Here is a 23072-nt window from a genome sequence, read left to right on the forward strand (position 1 = left end):
TGAAAAAATGACTTAATATCTCAAAATGATGACTAAGCAGTTTTAAATGAATGACTTAATATTAGGGATGAGCGAGTAAGCATATCTGTAATCTGTATCTGTACTCGGAATGGGCGGGGCCTAACCCGGAAATGGGCGGGGTTTAACCCGGAAGTTGGCCCGGGTTGTCTTGAAATGGGCGTTTTTTCTTTATCTAACAGGGCTACTGATTTATATCGTAAGTATTGCAGGTCTGGACTGACAATATGATGTCACACACACACACTAAATGTTTGTCATATCAACACCATTATGACCATCAATAATGGGTTTAGTCATAACTTTCTTTTCTCTTTGTTACCTGATGCGTTTAATGCACTGGTCCATGCTTCTGGTGACCTCCATTAGCCAGCCCTGCTCATGTCTCTTTCTAAGAGGAGCCTCATCCACCTACATAGAAAACAAATTCCCACAATGACATACTGTACTTCCTTCATTCTTGCTCAGTCAGCAGTGAGGACTAACAGGAAATAACAGGATACCAGATGACCTCAGCAATCACGCCAACACAGCCGGCAATGACGGCAGCTTTAGCCTGAGCTCCACTCATGCCCCCCAGTCCAGAGGTCACTAAGACACGGCCCCTTAAGTCATCAGAGCCAAGGTACCTCCGGCCTGCATTTAGCACAGTCAGCTGCAAAGAAAAACATAAAGAAACAACATACAGGTAATGTGTACACTAAAGCAGGGATTCTGACCTTTTTGACATGTGACTTGTTAATATAAAGAAATGTCTTAACAAGTTGTGGCTGTTTATGAGGGAGTTCAGCTCCAGTTTTCCCTCCTCAGATTGTTTAATTTAGAGATTTTTTAGAGGTCTAAAGAGGTGAAACTATCCAGTATTTCACTATAAAAAAAAAACATAAAGCAAAAACTAAAGAAAAGTCTACAAAATAAGTATAATTGAATTATTTTATTATTTTTTCTTCTTTCCGACACAATAATCATCTGCTGTCACTGATCTTATGGTCTCTTAGGGGGGTCCTGGCCCTGAGGTAGGGAACCACTGTTTAAAAGTAATTGTGTGTGTTTTGTGAACATCCTTTTTTTTTAAATTCACAAACCATAGTGCCATGAACAATCCCTTGAGGTCCGATGTAGCAGTAGCTGCCTGCTGTCATTTGACCATACCTAAAAACAGAACACAGATTACACCAATACACTTGCAACCACACAGGAAGGTTAATAAAGAATCATTTTCAATCTTCCTGATAAAAACCTTAAAAACTTACATTGACACACCGAGGGCAAACATCTTTTCATACTGATTTTTTGAGGAGTAATTTGGAATAACCTAAGTAAAAAAAAAAAAGAGTGAGTGTATTAGTTCCGAGGGATGCGTGTGGGCTGAGAGAATCAACTTATTAAATCAGATGTGTGTTGGGCAGTTACCATGCCGTTGGTGATGATGGCGCGAGGCGAGGAAGGCAGGCTGGGGAAGAGGCCCATGGGATGACCACTGTACATGACCAGAGTTTGTTCCTCTGTCATCTCACTCAAGTAATGCATCACCAGGCGAAACTGCACCCAGACACACACAAATCTTAATCTATATTAATCAATTCAGACTCCACACTTACACTTACACAACACAAGCTCACTCAGGGCTTACCTGGGCCCAGTTACTAAACACCTGTCCATTCCCCCCGTAGGTGACGAGCTCTTGGGGGAACTAGAGGGCAAAGACAAATTAAGCTGTCATCGAGATAAATAAATTCAAGTGTTCCTCAATTAATACAAGCTATGTTTTGAGGCTCACCTGAGCAACTGCTGGGTCCAGGTTGTTCATGATCATTAGCATTATGGAGGCTGCTTGACGTGTGCAGCACGGGTACTGAGCTATGGGGTAAGCTCTGAGAAAACACAGGAAAAGTCACATCACTGTTGTTGTGGAACAAACAAAAACAGGAGAATATCATCTTATAGCCAGACTATGTAACGTTTGCCACTGTGGCCACAAGTTTTAATTAAAGGACATTTCTAATTATTTCTGGTGAGGGATAGCGGACGAGAAAGGCTGTAGCAGCACCATGATTTGTTAATTTGAATAAGTGAGATTTTATTGCATATGAACTCAGCGTTAACAGTGAGATTGTGTGATTTATTTAATTAAGAAGAGTGTAACCTTGTGTAAATGCAAAAGCCTTGGTGTGCGTGTTGTGCAGCAGGGATGATCATTAAAGCCCTACTGACAGATCTATCAGCTGGTCAATAAAGAGATATTGTATTAGGACAGGCACATCAGCATCTGTCTTCCAGCTTTGTTCTATGTTTTTATTTGTTGTTATTATTTAGAAAGATTTCATTTTCAGTTAACAAAATTACAAAACTTTTCTTTCATTTACTGTTACTGTCATATTTTCATAACTACACTATATCTGCCTCAGCATATATGTTTGTCTTGACCTAATAACCAAATTTGAAGCATTGTCAAAATATTCTCTTAAATGTGTGTGCAAAAGCCTATACACATTTATCATATATCTTACTCTCAAATATTAATATGGATATTGGTCTAAAAAGTCCCATATCAGTTGGTCAGGTTGCCTCACCTCATGCGTAATGTGGGGCAGAAGCGGTACATGTAGATGTGCCCGTACTGCCGCAGCTCTTGAGCAAATTCAGGTGCAAGTGTTGCGTGGTGGGAGGGGGGGAAATAACGCAATGCATTTCTTAGCGCCAACTAGAGGGAAGAGGCATATTACCAGTAGGTGAGTGAACACAGACTGTACAGTGCAAATTAATGTTTGAATAAGACAGATAGGTGATACACATTCAGGCTCCTCCTAATATAACAGGTGGAGCACTCTTTGTCTCGTTTTAATTATTGACTGAAGCCTTTGCTCTGAGTTTGGGCAATCAGTTGAGGACCTTCGAGAATAATCAATTTTTTTAAGGCAGAGCATGAGCCAAAAAAGGTGATGCAATAAGTCAGAGTACAACATACTGGTTGTTCTTCAACTGACACATTTATAATTTATAATAAAGTGAGCTGTAACCTCCTTTAGATCACTCTCACATCGCTCGATGATAACGTTTTAAGGTAGCCTGCTTTCCCTACCATTAGATTTATGTCACAGAAAGTATTTTGACTTGTTATAGTGGAAAAGCAAAGCTGCACCTAATGACATATAATGACACAATAATTGCTCTGTTCCATGTAAGTATACAAGTAAGCTGTGCACAAAATGTAATGTAGCCATTATCTGTGTTTAAAATAAAATACCACACTTGTGCTGTTGTGCACTCAAAAGAATCATAAAATGTATCTGGATTACTGATTTACAAATTATTGAGTGACAAAGGTGACGCGAAATTTTAATAAATTGTTAGTGTGTTTACTCACCCGCTTTTCCTCTGCTGTGAGGTTGGGGGTTCGTATAGGTGCGTGTGGCACATCGGGGTCTCTTCCCCGGTTAGAGGGCAAAGGGTCCAGAGGTAAACCACTGCATATCTCCTTTAAAGAAGACATCATGCTGAGTATTTTCTGTCACGCACTGGAGCAGAGACCTGGAGACCGAGACCACGCTGGAGACTGAAGGCAGCTCTCACACTTACTGCAAATAGTCCTGTATGGAGAGAAAGACTGAGCTTGTGAAGACTTGAGGGTGGTCACTCTTCACATTACTGTCTCATTGGCTTTTTGGTTGTCTTTGCCCTTTGCAGTCCACCAATGGGATGGTGCAGATAGAAAAGAGTGTTTGGTAATTATTGATCCCTGAGGGAGTTTAAAGTGGCACATGCTTCACTGGGCAAACACTGCCACTGACCTCTGACCCCTGATGCTTAAACATGTAACTCAGTTAAACAAAAGTGAGTGCCTGGAACCTTTGGACAGGTCAATCATGTTGTTTCCCTTTTTTTAGTTTTACTGGCACTTATAATACAGAGCATTATTGCCACCACCACCTGCAGATCCATCCATCTTCAACCAATCAAGACACATGTAAAGATACAGATTTATAAACTCAGTATCAAACTTTGCGATGAGGTCTAGTGGGTGCATGTTCAGACTAATACTGTAATTAAAAAGACAATGTGACATGAGTTATAGAAAACTGTATAAACGCTAGCCTACTCATTGTAAAGGTTGAATTATATTGAGCTACTGACAACTGATTTAGAATCAGACATTTTTATATGGCATCCTGTCAGAGGTCCAGTGACAAGGATTGTTTATTTTGTTTTTTTAATTACCCAGTATACTTGCTGTGATTATATCTTTGTTAAATACCTACATTCACAGAGCAAACATCTGACACATATGGAGTCCATGATGTGAGAAGCCTCCAAATTATTATGTCTTCTAGGTTTCCAGTGTTATTTGCTGATTCAAGTCACTGGCAAACAATGTATTTGCAGATGTTACCACTGTCCATAGAATCTGTATCCTGCTTGAATTAATTGAAAGAAGATAAAATGTAAAGTGATATTCGAGCATAGTTTCTTCTTCTGAGCTCCTCATGAGTTCACAGATTTGCTCTTTTTGACAGTGTAGACTTGCAATGCGGTGAGTTTAAGGTCATTATTGCAAAGGAAATATAAGGGATAAACAACAAGAATACCTCTCAAGAACCAAAGAGATACAATGCATTTAATTATGAAACTTTTAACAATATTCACGTTAAGTCACTTCAATCAGTCCCGTGGTGCACACAAACGGTTCTTAAGTTCAGCCGAGGTAAAAGTTTTAAGTCTGGTTATAAATTAGCAGAAGAAACACAGGTCAGTGGATAACTGTGGAAACACACTTTTCTTCAGTACATTCTTCACACCCATGTGAATTTAACAACTTTATCAGTAACATTACTAATATAAACTTTGAGTCAAAGTTTAAAATTAATACAAAACCTGATTGTAAAACACATAACGTACATGTAACATGCTATATGCTAAACTCCATGAAATAAATGTAAAAATAGCAGACATGAGAGAATGGGAATGAAAAATGTATGAGAAGAAAACATGTTTTTACTGTAATCTTACAGCTTCAGACCTTGTTATGGTAAAACACAGCATTTCAAACCATCAAAGTAAATAATTTTTAAAAAAGTACACTACACACCACAGTGTGTATACTAAGCTTGGTCCTCTAAGCTCTTGAATGGATCAAAGATTTTATCATTTTGTTTCACATGATTCATACCCAAGGCCAGGACTGAACAGCTTGAATTTAAACACAGTATACAGTCATCTTTCATTGATCACATTATATTAGTTTTACAAAAGTATAAGTCCATCTTATTCAACATACAATGTTTAAAGTCCAACTGACATTTAAAGGTCATCTGTTTTATCTGCTAAAGCATACGTTTACTCTATAAACCACATGTCCTGTGTTCCCGTCGGAGGACAAATCAGAAACCAAAAGAGAGAAATTAATTTGGTTTCATGATGGTACAGTCTACATGTGCATTAATCCATCAGAATACCTTTAGTGCTCCGTTTAGGTAGATGGAGAACTTGTTTCCACACGGCCAATCAAAAATGACACAATTCTAAAACATATATTTGCATAAAGCCTTAGCCACATAATTTATTAGCTTCTTTTCTTATGTAACTTACTGTACGAGCACACATATTGTGATCTAACAACCAAATATTCACTGGGAAAAAGTGCACTGCTAATGTCAGTTTGTAAGCAAGAAAGCTAATTAGCTGTAGCACATTAGATGCTGGCGCGTTCCTTACTTTTCAATATCACTAACGCTAACACACTATGTGCAAATGACTTAAAAGCTACAGTGCAAGTCAGTTTTGTCACCGGTTCCCCTGCTGGTCACTCAGCCTGCTAGCTGCTCTCAATAAAACAAATACAGACACACCCTCCAGTCGCTAAGATGTTTATGACTCCCCCCCCCCCAACCTTTGTTTCTTCCTTCAAACAATAAAAAAATATTAACAGTAAAATTTAAAAACACTGTGACATCATTTTTGGCTACCGAAAGGGATGATTAAATGTGTTTCAGTTGGACTTTAAAGCCTTGTGGTTCACGCTGTCGCCAAGGCTCATCATTAGCTTTCCACTGAACCCTCTGTGTTGGGTTGTGTGGTATTAGAGTCTTGCTCAGTGGCAGATGTTGAGTTGGCACCTGATGTCTCTGCAGATGCTGACTCTTGTGAGGTCTGGTCTGTTTCTGAGGATTGTTCTTGTGGCTCCTTCTCGTCTTCTTGAGGATAGAGCTCCGGGTAACGCTGCATACACTCCTGCATGGCCCTGAACTGCTCCAGGCACTCAGAGCCCTTTACCTCCTCCTTACTATAGTGGAAACAGGAGAAGGCGTCCTTAAATTCAGTCCCACAGGGACCACTGGCCATCCCGCCCAGGCAGGGGCAGTTCCAGTTGATCTCCCCATTGGGAAGAATCAGACCTAGGATGGGAGAGAGAAGGTTGAAGTTGGTACACAGCTATTACTTATATTTTTCACCTGACGACAGGTTCTTCGTGTTAGTTTTACTGCTCCTCACCTCGCTCCTCATAGGGGTCATTGGGATCTTCTTCTACGAGCTCAGCACTGCTGGGTGTTTCATGATCCTCTTTGGTGACAAAGATGATTCGGTCTTTACCTGTTGTGTAAAATGTGGAAGAAGACATGTTTATTCTTCAAAGAAAAAGACATTATCATAGTTAATATTCTGGATTAAACAAAATGGGATCCTTGTGAAAGATGATGATGAAAAACAAGTTAAAGCAAATATATATAAATATATTGTTATCTGTTGTTTTACGTTCAAATAACAATATTGATCTGTGTGGGAGATTTCATTAGAACTGTGATCAGCTGGTACAACTTATAGCCCCTGCTGTGTAAAGGATAAACAATGTGCCCAATACTAGAGTACATCTGAATGCATGCTCGGGCACACACCTCAGCGTATTGTGGTGTTTGAGACTCTGCAGGTGTTGGTCTGATTTTTAATATACATATTAGTCAATTAAATCTATTGATGATCAGGAAGAAATGTGTTGTGTCCAGATTGTCGACGACACAGAAAACACCGACTGTAGCGATGACGAAAGAGGATCATCGATGACTTTGAAGGAAAAACATCTTAAGGTGAGTCACCGTAAGAAATGCAACATGACATTTTGTACTCTTGCTGCTGGTCAAGGTTAAACACTGTGATGGTTACAGGTATTTAGTGCTGTTTATTGATGATGGAGCGGGTACAGATTTAAGCCACCCTTAGCAAGAGGCTTGTTAATACACGTTTAGAAACCGAGTACAACATTGATGTTTTCATTCAGACTACAATAAGTATGTTTAAATAAGTGTTAGCTTCCAGAGGAGTTAGCCGGCTAGCAGAGCATGGTTACCTTCCTGTCTGACCGAGCTCATTTCTTCTCGCTGGAACAGATTCAGTTTCTCTTCTTGGTTTACTGCAACAGCTCCGAGGACAACACCTCTTACTGGCAAACAACAAAACACATGAAAGTGTCCGCCGCTTCAGTCCAGCATCAGCTAACTGTTAGCTCGTTTCACAACTATCCTTGCTTTAGCATGGACTCTTCTTCTTCTCTTGTGCTGTTTCCGGTGGCGCAGGCGCTCTGGGGCGCTTTGCTGCCCCCAACAGTTCAAAGTGCTGCATGCACAGAGGTCAAAACTCTTGACTCAAGTTTTATAAGGTTTTTGTTTTTGTTTTTGTTTTTGAACCAGAAAAAACCTTACCTTCCTCACAAGATATGTCAGCCACGAGAGGAAGAGAAAGGTGATCTTCAGAGGGAAATACAAACAATCCACATTTCTCCTCCTTTCTGTGAGGTGCAATCTATTTATTCTTAATGTGTACTACACGCTTGTAAAGTGTTCTGTGACACAGATTTTACACTTTAATTTAACATACAACTTACTCACATATTAACTAAATCCATCTTTATAAATGTTGTAAATATTTGTATTGACATACAATCACATTGTAAAAGTTGGATACACCCGTTCATCTTATTCGGTCAAATGGCTCTTTTTGCTGTTGTACTGCACATAAAACTTTCTACAAAAAAAAAATAAAATCTTATGTACTGTAGATCACAATAGATAGAATCACAATCTTTATATGAAGGGGGTATTTAATTATTACCAAGCCCTAACAGTAACTACACTACACACACTACTACAAATGGTCGTATGTGTGTATATATATATCAATATATCAAACTATTAGCAGTTATAAGCAGCATATAATCACAACAAATGGTTTATAACATACTATATAACTCTGGTTGTAAGCAGATATAAGTGTTTATTACTGTTTTGTCAACAACTATAACTCCTTCTGTGAGCTCCTGTAAGTGAGGGATGGTGTATAAACAGAGAGAATCACTGTATAGCAATAAAATGTCTTCATAGGTCGTAATCGTTGACAAATATTGTACATTAATAAACACTACTTGTCTTTATAGCTGCTTATAAAACGATTTATTATATTGTAATAGTCGGGTTATATATGGATTAAAGTAAGCCTCACCACTGTCTTATAGCATCATACAAATGTAGGACATAAATAGTCATTTTTAAAAAAGGAAACACAACCCTTCAGTGGACCCAGAAGGAGACTTTGTTGTGCTACTGAAATCAAGAATTCACTTCAGACAAGCAGAAGACTCAAAAAATAAAGCCTTTTTCCACAAAATGTTTTTTATTGAGAATGTTTTTTATAAGTTTGTTCTGAAATGCATTTTTTTTTTGTACATATTCAAAAGACTTATCTTATCACTTTAAGGACAATATTCAAAGTTTTCCAATGCATGGCCTATTGTACAGGAAAATCAGTAATTTGTCGATTGTGGGCAATAGTGTATTAAGTACGCTTAGATGCAGCACAATTAATAAGAACAAAACAAAAACAAAATCGTAAAATTGCGTAACAAAAAACGAATGGTGACGTCGGTTAGATACTGCAGGCTCCCTGGGAATGCGCATACAGTAAAACAGCAAGGACCCTTTTTTTTTTTTTTTTTTTTTTTTTTTTTTTAAAATGGTTCATCAGATGACTGTTCACAAAAATAAGCTGAACAATTTCTTTTGACAGGCGGACCCCAATGTGAGCTCCACATCCTCTTACAAGATCCTGTTCAAATAACAGCTATAACACAGGATCACAAATCAGGAATATGACAGTACTTGATTCAGCGTTTGACAGTTCAGCTTCTGGTCCACACCTTCACATAATTGGCAGGTTGTCAGAAAAATAAAATAAAGCTGAAAATAAAAGTATTAAGGTAACACCAAGCAGAACATCGAGTGCTTTTATGCACACAGCAGGCAGTTGACCTCCGTCATCCGTGTCGAGTATGCCTGCATACTGAAGCGCTCTACTGTCAGTCTGAAAAAAAAGGACCACACTCCCGCAGGACTTCATCCGATACACAACGGAAGCCTTGAAATGAATCTTGGGGTGCTATAATCTTCGAGTCAGAAGATAGAAAATCTGATGAAGTACAACTGACATGTCGGTGTTTGTGTTACTTTGGAAGCTTTGTGGAGGGAGCAACAAGCTGTGTAGCCCCACCACCTTGCAATATCCCATTTCAGCTGAGATTTCTGAAGGTTCCTCAGAAACATCCTGAAACTCGACAGCTGACGACGCAGGGGCTTCACATAGATGTAAAATAAATGCAAAGTTGGTGATCCTAATAAAAGTTGATTGAAGGTGGGAGGATATTGGATTTTCTAGAAGAGCAAGGCCCCCATGCTGCCTACTTCGCTTTGTTCTTTTACAAAGATCTCAAAGTACTGATAGATGATGGTGACGGCCAGCAGGATACCAGTGCCAGAGCCAATGGCTCCGAGGAAGTCAGCCATTACCGATAAACCACCGATACACAGTCCACCAAAGGCAGCAGCAGTAGGAATGTACCTAGAAAACAAAACAGGGAGATTCAGATTAATATTAACAAAGTATTTCAGATTGCAGCCTTTCAGAAGACATGCATAGTAGCAAGTATGATAGGTATTCAAATACATTCAATGTGATTGTGGAGTAGTGATTAATGGAATAGTTTGACACTATGGGAACTACTCTCATCGTTTTTATTGCCAAAAGTTAGATAAGAACATCAACACCAAATGTTGAACTATTCCTAGTAGTGCATACTAAAATGAGCAAGTTGCAACTGAAGAAATTCTTGAACTGCTGCCCTACTTTTAATTAGTTTAGCTCAGTAATTGACATTTTTGCACTTTGTACCTTCAACAAGGTATTAAACTTTTCTCTGTTTGGGTGCAATAGCGTTTCCAAGGACTCAAATTTTATTACTAAGAATAAAAGCACACAGGAGAGGTGACTCATGCAGAAACTAAGGGATTCAATCTGTCTCCAACATGAAAATACACACATAGGGGCTGGAGCATGTTGACCTTGAGATCAGTATGTGAATAATCTCAACTAAAAATGATGACATCCCCTTCCAAGTCATTTGGACTTGTCATAGTAGTAAACAGAGAAACATGAAGTGTCCCAGTATGCCACGAGAGTGAGCCAGCATGTACAATACCAGGATCTTGAAACTGAAGCAGCTAAATGGAATTCAACCATAATTAATTTCTATACTTTGCCTATTCTATACTGTATTATAACTTATGCTATCAGCTCTGCTCTACACTGGTGATCCATTTCCTGATATGTGTGGCAATAAAAGGAAGGTAAGGTGACATATGATGACAACATGTAGCTTTAATTCTAACACATTAAGAATATTAAATGATCTATGATCAAAGCTTAAAACCGAACTAACTGATGACTTGTTCAATGTATGGTTTGCGCAGCTGATGAGGTATGTAAATTAAAGCAAGAAAGATCTACAAGAAAGTATGTGACATGGTTTTTGATTTTACCTGTTCAGCTCATGGACCATTGAGGTTTCTCTGTGCCCCCTCATCACCATCTGCTGCTCCTTCAGCTGTTTCGCCACCTGGAAGAAGAAGAGTGTGTTAAAACACAGTCTGTTTGAAATAAATCCATAACACCACCTGCCTGAAAGTGGTTACAACTTACATCTTTCGCAGAGGAGCCTGACACTTCAATCCAGGTCTTGGAGAAGAAGGCACACGATCCAAGCATGAAGACAATGTAGATGACTGCATGGACTGGGTCATCCAGAACAGAACCAAATGACTCTGGGGGAGAGAGGTAGTAACAGAGTCCACCAACAGGGTAGGCACGGGCTGGACCACCTGATGAAGTGTCCTACAAACATGAGAAAACAAAACAAGCTTTAATATTCTAGCACACAGGGTTAACAAAAACAAGAAAAAGAACTACTAAAGTACATCTGGGAGCACTATTTCCAATAGTTCTCATTCTTAGAATAAAGGTTAACAAACTGAATGGAAATGTGTGATTAAATGTATACTTACAGACCAAGTACCGAGCAGATTAACCAGGAAATTGCCACTGAAGCGTGTGGAAAGCATCTGGGAGATAACGTACAAGTTTGAGACCAGGGCAGACTGCAGGATGATGGGGATGTTGGAGGTGTAGAAGAGCTTGATAGGGTAGGTGTTGTACTGGCCACGGTAGCGGGCCGACTTGATGGGCAGATCGACCCTGAATCCCTGTGAGAAGACGTGAAACGTGTGGGATCAGCGTGAGCAGTTAAACTGTTTATACTCCATAACTTTATCATCTCGTCCATTAGCAAATCCTGTTTTAAAGGTCAAGAAAAATTGCATGTTAGTAAAGGCCAGTGACTAACCTGAAAGTATATCACTACAGCGAAGACGAATACTGTGGCGATGAGGTTCATGAGGTTGGGCAGGTTCTGTCTGTAGAAGGCCTCTCTCAAAGCACGTACTTTGTCTGTCCGAGTGGCCAGCAGATGGAAAAGCGCAATGATTGCTCCCTCAAACTCTGTACCTAGAAACACAAGAAGTCACAAGAATTAGGATTATTTCTGGGCAGGGCAGAGGAACAAAAGGATGGACTACATTTATTAATCAAAATCACACGTTCAACGACCACAGTTTGGTTTCTTACCTCTTCCAGTGTTCACAGTCGTGGGGCTGAAGGCCTTCCAGACGATCGTCTCACAGATGTTGGTAGCAATGAACAGTGAGATCCCTGAACCAAGACCATAGCCCTTTTGGAGCAGCTCATCCAGCAGCAGCACAATCATTCCAGCCACAAACAGCTGTAAAAGAACAGAGCAGATACAGTCAGCCGAAAACAGAGGCAGTTTCACGTTGTTATAAATTCACATTTCTTTAAAGAGTTTAGTTTAAGGTATACCATTTGTTTTCATAATTGAACTTAATAACAGTGTGAGCTTTAGAGAGCAGCACTTCCAGTTTCACTGGAGCATATTTTACTTTGTGATTAAACCCAATTAATCTACAAAAACCTGTTAAACCTAATTATAACCACTGAATAATAACTATTTTAATTTTATAACTTGAGATAATGGGAGCTTTTTCAGAGATACTCTGACATGACCTTGATGCAACTATTACACTTCTGTAAGACATCTGTGCACAACAGTGGCGTCAGTTTCAGGCTCTTTAATTCAAGGAGAATTTCATACTGATAATGAGATTTAAATGTCAACAGCACTGTAAGGGATTTGTCTAAAGCACCAATATTTGGGGAGCTTTGGGGGAGAAAAGAAGCTTTTACTGATCCAAGCTAACTAAGGGCTTAACTTAAAGAAAAGAAAGAAAAATGTAGCCATGAACCACATATGCTAGTTTGTTTTATATCATTATGTGTTTTTTTCACATCATAACATTTTAAATTGTAGATGCACACTGAAAACCTCTGATGATAGGACGTATATATTTACTCAAATCACACACAGACACACGACAAAGCCTGTTCTCACCTGAATTATGATAAGCAGACAGATTCCTGCACCCATCTCTGAGGGATCCCCATACATGCCGGTCATTACATATACGATGGCCTGGCCGATGGTGATGATCATTCCAAACACTGAAAAACATTAACAGGGGTTAGACAATCTATGGGCATAATTATAAATTCTAACTGTACGCTCACAAATCACTACAAGAGGAGATTTTATATACATTTCTGAGCTCCGTTGAAGAGGGCTCTGTCCTTTGGTGTGTCTCCAACTTCAATGATCTTAGCTCCAGCAAGCAGCTGCATTATCAGACCGGAGGTGACAATAGGCGAGATACCCAGCTCCATCAGGGTACCTGGAGGGAGATATTCAGGTTAGGGTTATATAGACCAGCAGGGGGGCAGACATGCATTTAATCTTTTATTCAGTTATTAGCTTGACAAATACCTCTGTTTGAGGCCAGAATTACTCTCATCCAGTAGAATGGATCTGCAGAGTCCGAGGACATGATGCCAAAGAGGGGGATCTGAAAAGAAAAAAAACATTTATTCCAGTTATGCATTAGTTTAATTTCTTCTATAAATGTATATGTGTTGACAATACTGCCTAGTGCCTACACTACAAGTCCAACTACTCCAAACTAAATATAAAAAAACCATTGATGTAAATTCTAACTATTCAGTGCAACTCTAATTACAAATATATATATAATATATTAACAGGCAACATGATCTTACTGCACAATGCTAATTTCACTGCATGTGGTTAAGCACCCCATCATTTATGATTAATCATCAGATCATTCAAATGTATTTTTATTGATTCAAGAGGCTCCTTTAAGATCTAAATTTAAAAGCACTGCTCTCTTACTGCAGCTAATCAACTAGGAAGAGTTGCTCCATTTTCACTCTTTCAAATCAGCCTAAACTAATCTCTTTGAGTTGTGGATGATTGGAGGACATTATATGCAAATTTAAGGCAAAGTGGACTTTGATTTGTTGAGATGGGCAGTTGTCAAATTTCTTGACATTTGTTGTACAAAATAATTACAAAGAACAATTGATAGATTAAAAAAAAAAAATGAAATAATCATATGGATTTGTGCTTTCATTTAGAGTAGTTGGTTAACAACCAAGCTGCCTGAAGCAACCGATTATGTGAAAATAATGAGAGCAGTTGTGACACATACCTGACAACACACCAGGAAGATGAAGAGAGTGATGGCAGTCCATAATACCTTCTCTCTGAACTGGATCTGTTGGACAATCACAAAATAAAGAAGTACTTTTTATAACAAACAGGTTTTCTAATGGACAGATGCAAAAAAAATACGAATAAAATGAGCGTAACACACACCTTTCTTTCAGGTTTTTGGATTTCTGGCAGCACTGCACAGAATGGCTTTATCACCTCCAAGAATTTGACTGGAAACAAGCAAAACACGAGTGTTTAAGTGAGTTAAACTGGGAGGAATAGCTGGTCACCAGTGGGACGTGGCAGTGAATGGTGGGCGGACTCGACACAGATTTGAATTTACAACAAACAGATTTGATTATCAAATAAGAACATTTCGTATCACGGTGCTTTTACCCATTTGCTTCTACCTTTACACCCTCGCTGCCGTGTGTTTCTAGCCGTCTTTAGGCAGATGTTTTAGGAGCAGCAGGCTTAAGATGACACCGGTTGTGTTATGCGTCGTCATCACTACACTGTCAATGTCTTTGAATGAGTGGCTAACAGGTTAGCTTTAGGAGATGTTTCCAGCCAGTAAAAAAAACACCGTGGCGGCTCCAGTGTAGCACTACAAGGCAACACAACTGAGCTTACACAAACTCTGCCTTTACATGTTTAATGTAATCCACTAACGACGTCTCACCATAAAAAAGGTTCACGATAGTACAAAAGCAACTACCAGCTAGCTAGTTAGCAACGTAAGCTAGCCTGCTACCGATGCCAGCGCTAATGCTCTCACTAACTTTAGTTGTTACAAGCAGTTCAAACAGCGCGTTGGCTCTTCAGACACACACTCTACATATACAGCCTCCTGCAACCCGTGTTTCAAAGTCATACTCACTGCCCATGATGTCCCGACTGTACACCTCTATGCTCCTTTACTGTCTAAATCTGACCAGACTCTCAACCTCACTACTGAGCCACCAGGAGGAGGAGGAGGATGATGAGGATGATGAGGAGGAGGAGGAGGAGGAGACACTTTAGAGACACGTCACCACTACGGACACGCACACCAACGATTTAAAGAACCAGCCTCCACATATAAATACTGTTTATGACCTAGCTCTAACATTGAGTTAAAAATGTGTATTTGTACATGTAGTCCATTTTATTAGGACAACTCTGTAAATATATCAGTCTCAATTCAATGTGACAGCTCACAGTGTATCATCCTTTAAACAGGAATTGAACGGTTAAACAACAAAAAGCTTTTTTACAGTTAACCATGATCAAATTATTAATTTGTCTAATACAATCTCCTTTGTGCAATTATATATAGGCTATATATTCTTCTTCTTCTTATCATTATTCTTATTATCACACTGGTTTTATGTAATGTGTGTCTTTAATCTATAAATTACCTTTAAACACCTTTTATAGGGTTTTTTACACTGCAGGGCTGAAAGTGCCATCCTAAGGGAGTGTTGAGCCCCAGGCTAAAAGGCTTTTCACACTGCATATTTCCTTAGCCCATGGCTGAGTGGAACCTGGGATAACTTAACCCAGAGCTTTACAGTTCACACTGCACTTGTACTGGCCCTGGGTTATACATCTGTCAGGACATGCTAATAATGTTTACATTTAGGTTTCCATTCTGTTAGCCTAGTTTCACACTGGCACATGTCAGCCTTGTGTTTAGTTGATTGTCAGGTAATAACCCCTCAAATGCTAACACTGCTGTGGAGCAGGGCCGGTAAGTCCTAGGCTAAAGTCGGGGTTAAAATGTGCCATTGTGAAAGCTAGTGTAAGAATGCTTTTAGTCCTGGGTACCTAATTAAATTGAATCAAAGGGTTTACTGTACAATGAAACACTTTTGTGGTACTTGTACTTCACTTGATTAATCCCTATTATCAAGGTTTGACAACCAACTCGGTAAAGTGGGCCACTCCGGGGCCCTGAAGGCCTCCGGTTGTGTGTGTGAGCTGTAATTTGATTGTTTGGTTATTTGTTTGCACCACTAAAGCATCATTAAAAACTGTAATGGAAATGTCTGTGAGGTGTCTCCTGCATCTCCATGCCTTATAAAGATCTAGTTCTGATATCTTTCTGCAGCTGATACTATGTGTACATGAAGCATATCCTCAAATACACTTTTATTTGATAAAATTATAACAAACTAACGGACATACAGCAAACCTGGAGCAGGGCAGTATCCCAGCGTACAAATACTGTAGTTTCTTTGAAAATAGGTTGGGGGTGATGTGCATGTGCTGGTTAATCTGGTCCTGCATTTAATCCAACTTTACACTTCTTCTCCATCACATTTGTGATGGAAATATTATACGTTTTACTACTTGATAGCTGTAGTTGTTCAGTACAGTTAACTGTACTTTGCTGACTAAGAGTTTGTATTCACTTATGGTCAAAATATGACACATTGTAATAAATGTGTTAACCAACAACATATAAAGCAGTGAACAATAGCTGCATCATTAAAATGCTGCTTATATATTACTGCAATGATAATCATAATCAGTGATACAACATGTGACAATTTAACACTCTGAAGTCATTTAGTATAATGAGTTTGCTACCTTTAATTTATTTTGCTGATAATTCTTATTTACTTTTACTTGAACTGTATCAGAATTTGTACACAGTATTCCTACTTTTACCTAAGTGGGGGACTACTTCTCTTACCTCTGCTAAAATATAGATGTGAAGTGAAAGAAACTAGTAGCTGCCAAATTATTAAAAAATGTCCAGAGTAACCATCACTTTAAGAAGCAGCAGCGGCAGCTGCAGGCATTTGCTGTTCCACTCCACTATTCCTCCTTTGCATGGAGGTATGCATGATGTCTCCACCAGAGAGCAGCAGTGGCCTGAAAATAATTGAGTTCAGGAAATTCAGGCTGGTGAAGACAGTTTAAGACAATATCATAAGTACCATTGCCTATAGCCTGGTCCCTGCGATAAATCCTTAATTTGTAAACATTATGCTGATTGGTGTCATATAGAGTGACAGGCAACACCGTAAACTTACACCAACAACGAAAGAAGCACCACAGACAGCAGTATGGTGAGTGCAGGGCAGAAAACAGCATATATATCCAATAAAGGTCCCAGTTTCAGTGAGTCCTGCTTTGATCCAAATGAGGAAAACCAAGGCTGTATCATCACTAAGGATGTATGCAGTATTATGAAGGCCACAAACTTATTAACTAAATCTTTCTTTCTTCCTTTCTTTCTTTCTGTTTTTTTTTTTTTTCTTGCTTTCGAGAATGCAGTAAAAGATGACAGACTATCAGTCAACAGGATGTTGTAAAAAGTTAGTGAAGCATTTCTCACATAGTTGAAAGAGGAGGACGGCACACACAATGTTGCATAGAAAGAGCTCAGTCTTTCAGAGCGCTCTCTGATAACAGAGCGCCCATAGTATTGGGGCACAAGGGAAAAGATAACTCAGAGGCCGCTTCAACAGAGTAAGTTGTTGACTGGGAGGCTCTTTTCATTTGGTTCTTACACTGAAGGACACATGCAGGCTGAGTGTCAATGTACTTTGCATCATCTCTGGTAATTAAATAGGTACAAAATACAATAACATTAAACAATATATGGCCTACAGTTATATATATAGGCTACATACGCGTATACACCCAGGAAATAATTCAGCAGTGCATTTCTTGAATTTGTGTCTGGGTAATGTAAACAGCAGTAACAAGATAGTGATAATAAAGTTTGAGCGGTTCTCTGTAAGATGTGAGCACAACAGTCTTTGATTTCCTGTTGTTTGGAGATCCAGTCCCATTTCGTCTGCTGCATCTACATGTGCTGCCTTGGCTTGAAGTCTTGAAGCAGAGACAAAACTTTAAATGTCAACAGCCAAAGGCAAGCAAACATATGGATGGTAAATGCCTGATGGAGAACAGAGAAACAGGAAGTTCTAGTTATCCACCAACAAAGATAATATAAAAGCTGTTTGGTAGATGTCCCATGCTATTTGTTATAGAATATAATTTGAATGCTTATATTTGCTTTTTTCCTGAGAGTTAGATGAGGAGCTTGATAATGTGGAACTGTGAGTAGAACAGCCTGACTCTGTCCATTGGTAACAGATTCCTCACACCACCACCTCTAAAGTTATATCTAGTTTGTTTAACTTGTACAAAAAAAACAAGCTCCCAGCCAAGCAATAGTCATTAACATAACCCCTTGTAAAACAGCAAATTGTTTGTTTTGTTAACAGATAAACAAACATTATCATCCGTGAGCTTTAGGAGGTGTCTGTAACTGCTGACTATAGAGCTTCATATTGAACAGACAGACAGGAAAGTGACAGTCAATCTTCGTATCTAATCTCAGGAAGAAAACAAATAAGCATTCAGATGAGATTCTACAACAAACAGCGTGAGACTGAAGTGCTTATATATTATCTTTGTCCGTCTCATTCAGACTTAGGAAGGCAAATAGAACAATTTCACATGTCAAATGTTACATTTGTATTTATATTTAATATTTATACTTCAGCGTAGGTAGATGACAGTAAATGAGTCACAACATAGGGACCTGGCCAGGGATATTTCAGTTTATTGTCTTTAACACTCAAGATTATTTAAAGAAATTAATTCATATCATCTCACCCTTACTGAAAATGCACTGTGTAATAGTAGAGTTTTTATGTTGACAGCATCTAATGGTGTAGTAGTTATATTCACTTAAAGGACCAGTGTGTTGGGTTTGGTGACACAGTAGTGTAGTTGTTAATTGCAATCCTCCTGTTCCAAGTATGTGGAGAAACTCCTCCGGAAACTCATGAAAAATATGAAAGACTTAAAACCACTGTGTGCTCAATCTAAGGTAACAAAAACACAGCAATTCCTATATTCAGGTGATTATACACTGATAAAAACATACCTCTGAATATTATATTCAATTTCTGCCAATAGATCCTCCTAAATGTTTCACATTGGACCCTTAAGCTGTGGATATTGAACTGAATTGACTTTAAGCTCTCAATTAGGCCTACAGTATTCATTGGTCTAGATTAATAGAAGTAACAAATCTTTCCACAATCTCTGAACTTTAAGTACTGCAGGCATTAATGATAGTTGTATTTGTGTATCTGAAGCTCACACACTCTTCATACATTACTCCTCCTTGCCTGTGTGAACACGGACGAAATTTACTTGGCAGCTGGTATTACATAAGAGCCTTGCTGACTTGCTGTAACGTGAAGAAATGTTGAATTCCTTACACTGCTAGTATTGTTCTTTTCTTCCCCTGCTTTTTTGCCACATTCATCTCATTCCTTGAGTGCTTCTGCAAGAGATGTGTGTTTTACTTTCTTGTTGTGTAGACCAGTTAACATCCTTGTTCCAAACCAGGTCCCCCGCCGCACACAATTTGTGTTTGTGCTTAAATTACTGTGCATCTATTTGTTTATAAAGCATATTTTTATAAAGCATATTTTCATGATTTATTAGGGCAGAGGAATCCTGGAGTGGGGAGGTTAAAAGCAGATTTCAGGGGGAAAGGCCACAATGTGATTTTTACAGGGACAGGATAATACTATGTTCTCTACCATGTCCCGCCTCCCCAGATAGTCCGTGAGGTTCTTGGAGGGGGGAACAGTGGATGCATCCACATAGAAAAGTGAGTGGGAGTAAAGAGTCACAAGATCACCATGAGGCTGAGCGGGCTGAGTCACTCCATACTCAGCTGTCTTATCCCCCTTTCCTGATTTCTGTCCACTATCACTCTGGGGAAAAAACATAGCAGTGCAACACTTATCAGTCTGTGTATCTCTCTATCTCAGTTCCATTGCTTTTATATTTTCTTACCATCTTATAAACCCTCTAATGACTGATTTTAACGAGGATTATTTGCGTTCACAGGTGGTGGCTTACTGTTGACCAGGACTATGCTGTGATTCAGCAGGTCCTCTCTGTGGCAAACAGCTGTTCTGATCTCTTGGAGACCCATAAACTGCCGATATACTCCACTAGCACAGTAGGCTATATCTGCTGTAGGTCAGGGGTTAAGGTCGGTAGGTTTTAACTGGTGGATTTGACTGTCCCCATAATCTCCTACAGTGATCCAACAGACAGAGGAACATTGTGTCCTCGGCCTTATGCACCAGGTTATATAAACATCTACAGATCAAATACCCGTAACTCCTCCCTGCTGATATTTTCTCACACAGCTTTAGAGGGTTAATGAAGAACAGCCCAGCTTCAGCTTTAAATAAACGTGGATGGTTCGTTCCCAGTAATTTAATCAAATATGGAGAAAAGGTCTCTCAAAACTGAACATTACCCTTGTAGTTGTGTCATTTATACCCAAGTCATTGGGGTTAGAGAACCCGGAGGCCATACTCTGTGAGGTTGTAGGCACCGTGGTGCTTTGAGCTAAATGCTAACGTCAGCATGTTGACATGGTTGCAATGACAATATTAGCAGGCTGATGTTTAGCAGGTATATTGTCTATCATATTCGACATCTTAGTTTAGCCTGTTAGCATGCTAACATTTGCTAATCGTTACTAAAAACGAAGCAATGGTGAGAGTGAGTTTTAGGTCATAAACAAAGTACTGGACAAATTAGATTCGACCTGACAAACACAGCAATCCCCCCTGTAGTAATTGAGATATTTCAGTGATGGATCGACCGACGCTGCCATCCCTAGTGCCTAACCCCTAGCATGGCTCAAACTGTGCATACACTTGTAATCCTGCTCAGTTTATTGAAAGACCGAGTTGAAGGGGAGGGGGTGTCTAAATTGGACATAAAGCTTGGTAAATAAAAAAATCCCAGTGGGTCAGAGTGGAGAGGCGTTTGCTGTATTTGTTGTCCACCTAATCTCACTTCAACAGCTGCGCTCAGTACAGCTTATGTAACCTGTTTAAAGGTTCCCTGACATCTATGCTCCTAACATACACACGGCCCTGACATAAGATGTGTAATCTCTTGTTTTTACCACAGTAAACTGCAGTCATAAAAAAGCTGTTCATTGACAATAACAGTAATGTTTAGAATATGAGACAACAACTAATCAACAGAGGTGTACAACTTTTATGTGAGCAGAACAGATCAGATATTTATAAAAAACACTTCAACACATCAACACACAATGAAGAAGATCTGCTTTTTCTTGTAAGACAAACTGCTGAAAAATTCCTTTAAGAGAAATGAACGAGCCAACATGACAGTTAACCACTATCATTGTGTGCACTGCTATAGCTTTATTATTACAGTAATTAAAAGGTAATAAAAACGTGTGGCGTGATTGTGCAACAGATCAATGAAAGTGTGTTACACAGCTACTGAGGACTTTTCATTGAAACACACCTCCTCCACCCACATATAGACTCACTCACACTTATCTATCTAGGGAAACTGCAGCTACTTCAGGAAAGGAGTCTGGTGTCAGGACATGTATGAAGTGGAAAATGTATGAGAAGAGGATTAATGCAGCCAGGTTTTCACCAGACGAGAGCCAAAACAATCCCTCTGACAGGAGAATGTGGTGGGAGTGACAAGCCACAACATAACCCTGCAAGAGTTAACCGTCTTTAACTGGACTGCAGTCATCAGGCTTAATCCAGATTATTCCAGACTACAAACTGTACACTCATAGCTCTCTCTGCCTGTCTTGTCCTGTCCGGGTTATTTTAAGCACACATACTCATACACTTTACTGTGGTCGCTGCAGGGAGAATGTGTGTGTGTTTGTGTGCTGTAATGTGGACACAAATATATTTGTCCCCACATCTTTTGAGTGGTTCGACTGGCCGAGAAGGAGATTCTCTTTTAAAACTCGAACATTCACGCACATCACACCATCACATGCTCACATACTTACTCTCATATAAGGTGCTCAGAAATATCCTCTTCAGAGTGGATGTTTCTCTCTATGAGTTTGACAGTTTGACAGCTGCACTTACATTTGCTCAAATTAGGCCCAAAGATTACGTGAGTGTGTCAGCATCATGTACATCCAGGGATGGCTCTAGAGGGGTGACAATGCTTTGCCAACCCAGCTTCCACCCCAGTTTGGCGTCAGATTGAAAACATTCATTTTTATTTATTTTATTTTATTAATTTAATGATCTGTTATAGCCACATTTGAGACTAAGTGATAGGCTTAAGCTCAATAAATGCCTGGAGATCTAGAAATAAAACAATGTATTGATTTATATTAGATAGATATTTCGATTCAACATTTAATTTAATACTAAATTTGAGGGCTTTTCCTTTATTATGTCTAACTGGCCATTTTACCAATTAAAACGTACAGAGATGACAAATTATGAAGAAAAATCGAATATAAATGAGTGGAGAAACACAATGAATGCAGATGTTTCTGTGTGTACTGCATGATACAATTAAGTGATTAACATCCTTTCACGTTCAAGATTGCAAGAGGGAAAGATCTAAGTGACTTTGTAACGTGGTAATTACTGGGGCACAGATGGCGAGAGGCCTCATTCACAAAGACTGAGCCACTGGCTGGTGTTTGTGTGGGAACAGTGACTCATTGCATGTAGGTCTATACAGGCTTGAATGCTTGACCCCTACAGTGACGGGGTCCACTGCTTCTTCTATGTTTTGTTGTGTTGGGTCCACTTGTCCCCTTAGAGGGAAAGGTCGCTGAAAATCAATATAAATTCATTCTGTTTGATCATTTTTGTCCTATGAGGAAACATTTTTTTACCCTGGTGGTTTCTATCAGGATGAAAAGGCCTCCATCCACAAGATACGAGGGGTCGCTGACTGATTTGATGATAATGAAAATAATGTGAATCGTACTTTGGCCGTTGCTGCCTCCAGATCTCAATCCAACTGAACACCTGTGGGAGCTTTTGGACTGACATTTAGGTTCCCAGTTAGACTAGAAAGCAGTATAGGAAAGTCGACTCCATCACACCTCCACCATACCACTTCTGAAATGATTAACCAGTAAGTCCATCAACAGAAAAATGTAACATGAAATAGTAAAACATAGATGTTCATCACATCACAATAGCAGCACCCTGAATCTGTTTGACCTGAATGGAACAGA

At 39.3% G+C, this 23072-nt stretch overlaps 3 protein-coding genes across 3 annotated transcripts in view; all 3 read right to left on the bottom strand.

The window, feature by feature from the left end:
- The window catches only part of uroc1 (urocanate hydratase 1), a 7225-nt gene extending 3558 nt beyond the window's left edge, over positions 1-3667 (bottom strand). The window contains exons 1-9 of the mRNA XM_035661248.1: positions 3386-3667; positions 2592-2722; positions 1799-1892; positions 1652-1711; positions 1432-1560; positions 1272-1333; positions 1104-1170; positions 530-673; positions 341-429 (exon numbers count right to left, since the gene is read on the bottom strand). Of these exons, the coding sequence (XP_035517141.1) occupies positions 341-429; positions 530-673; positions 1104-1170; positions 1272-1333; positions 1432-1560; positions 1652-1711; positions 1799-1892; positions 2592-2722; positions 3386-3514 (905 nt within the window). The 5' untranslated portion in view covers positions 3515-3667. The remainder of the gene's footprint in view (positions 1-340; positions 430-529; positions 674-1103; positions 1171-1271; positions 1334-1431; positions 1561-1651; positions 1712-1798; positions 1893-2591; positions 2723-3385) is intronic.
- An 887-nt stretch (positions 3668-4554) lies between these two features.
- LOC118328870 (mitochondrial intermembrane space import and assembly protein 40-like) lies at positions 4555-7487 on the bottom strand. Its single transcript, XM_035662795.1, has 3 exons — positions 7358-7487; positions 6508-6606; positions 4555-6410 (listed from the first exon to the last, which is right to left on the bottom strand). Exons 1-3 carry the CDS (start codon positions 7377-7379, stop codon positions 6055-6057), a joined length of 477 nt encoding a protein of 158 aa, XP_035518688.1. The 5' UTR covers positions 7380-7487; the 3' UTR covers positions 4555-6054.
- A 1494-nt stretch (positions 7488-8981) lies between these two features.
- Positions 8982-15012, bottom strand: sec61a1 (SEC61 translocon subunit alpha 1). The gene is made up of 12 exons (XM_035662746.1): positions 14913-15012; positions 14195-14262; positions 14028-14093; positions 13286-13364; positions 13062-13193; positions 12857-12966; positions 12016-12169; positions 11735-11895; positions 11397-11594; positions 11035-11226; positions 10875-10951; positions 8982-9897 (listed from the first exon to the last, which is right to left on the bottom strand). Exons 1-12 carry the CDS (start codon positions 14917-14919, stop codon positions 9711-9713), a joined length of 1431 nt encoding a protein of 476 aa, XP_035518639.1. The 5' UTR covers positions 14920-15012; the 3' UTR covers positions 8982-9710.
- Between the last annotated feature and the right edge of the window lie 8060 nt (positions 15013-23072).

This window comes from Morone saxatilis, unplaced genomic scaffold (genome assembly GCF_004916995.1).
Source record: "Morone saxatilis isolate NCDOM2014 unplaced genomic scaffold, NCSU_SB_2.0 Contig18, whole genome shotgun sequence".
NCBI classification, from domain to species: Eukaryota; Metazoa; Chordata; class Actinopteri; family Moronidae; genus Morone; species Morone saxatilis.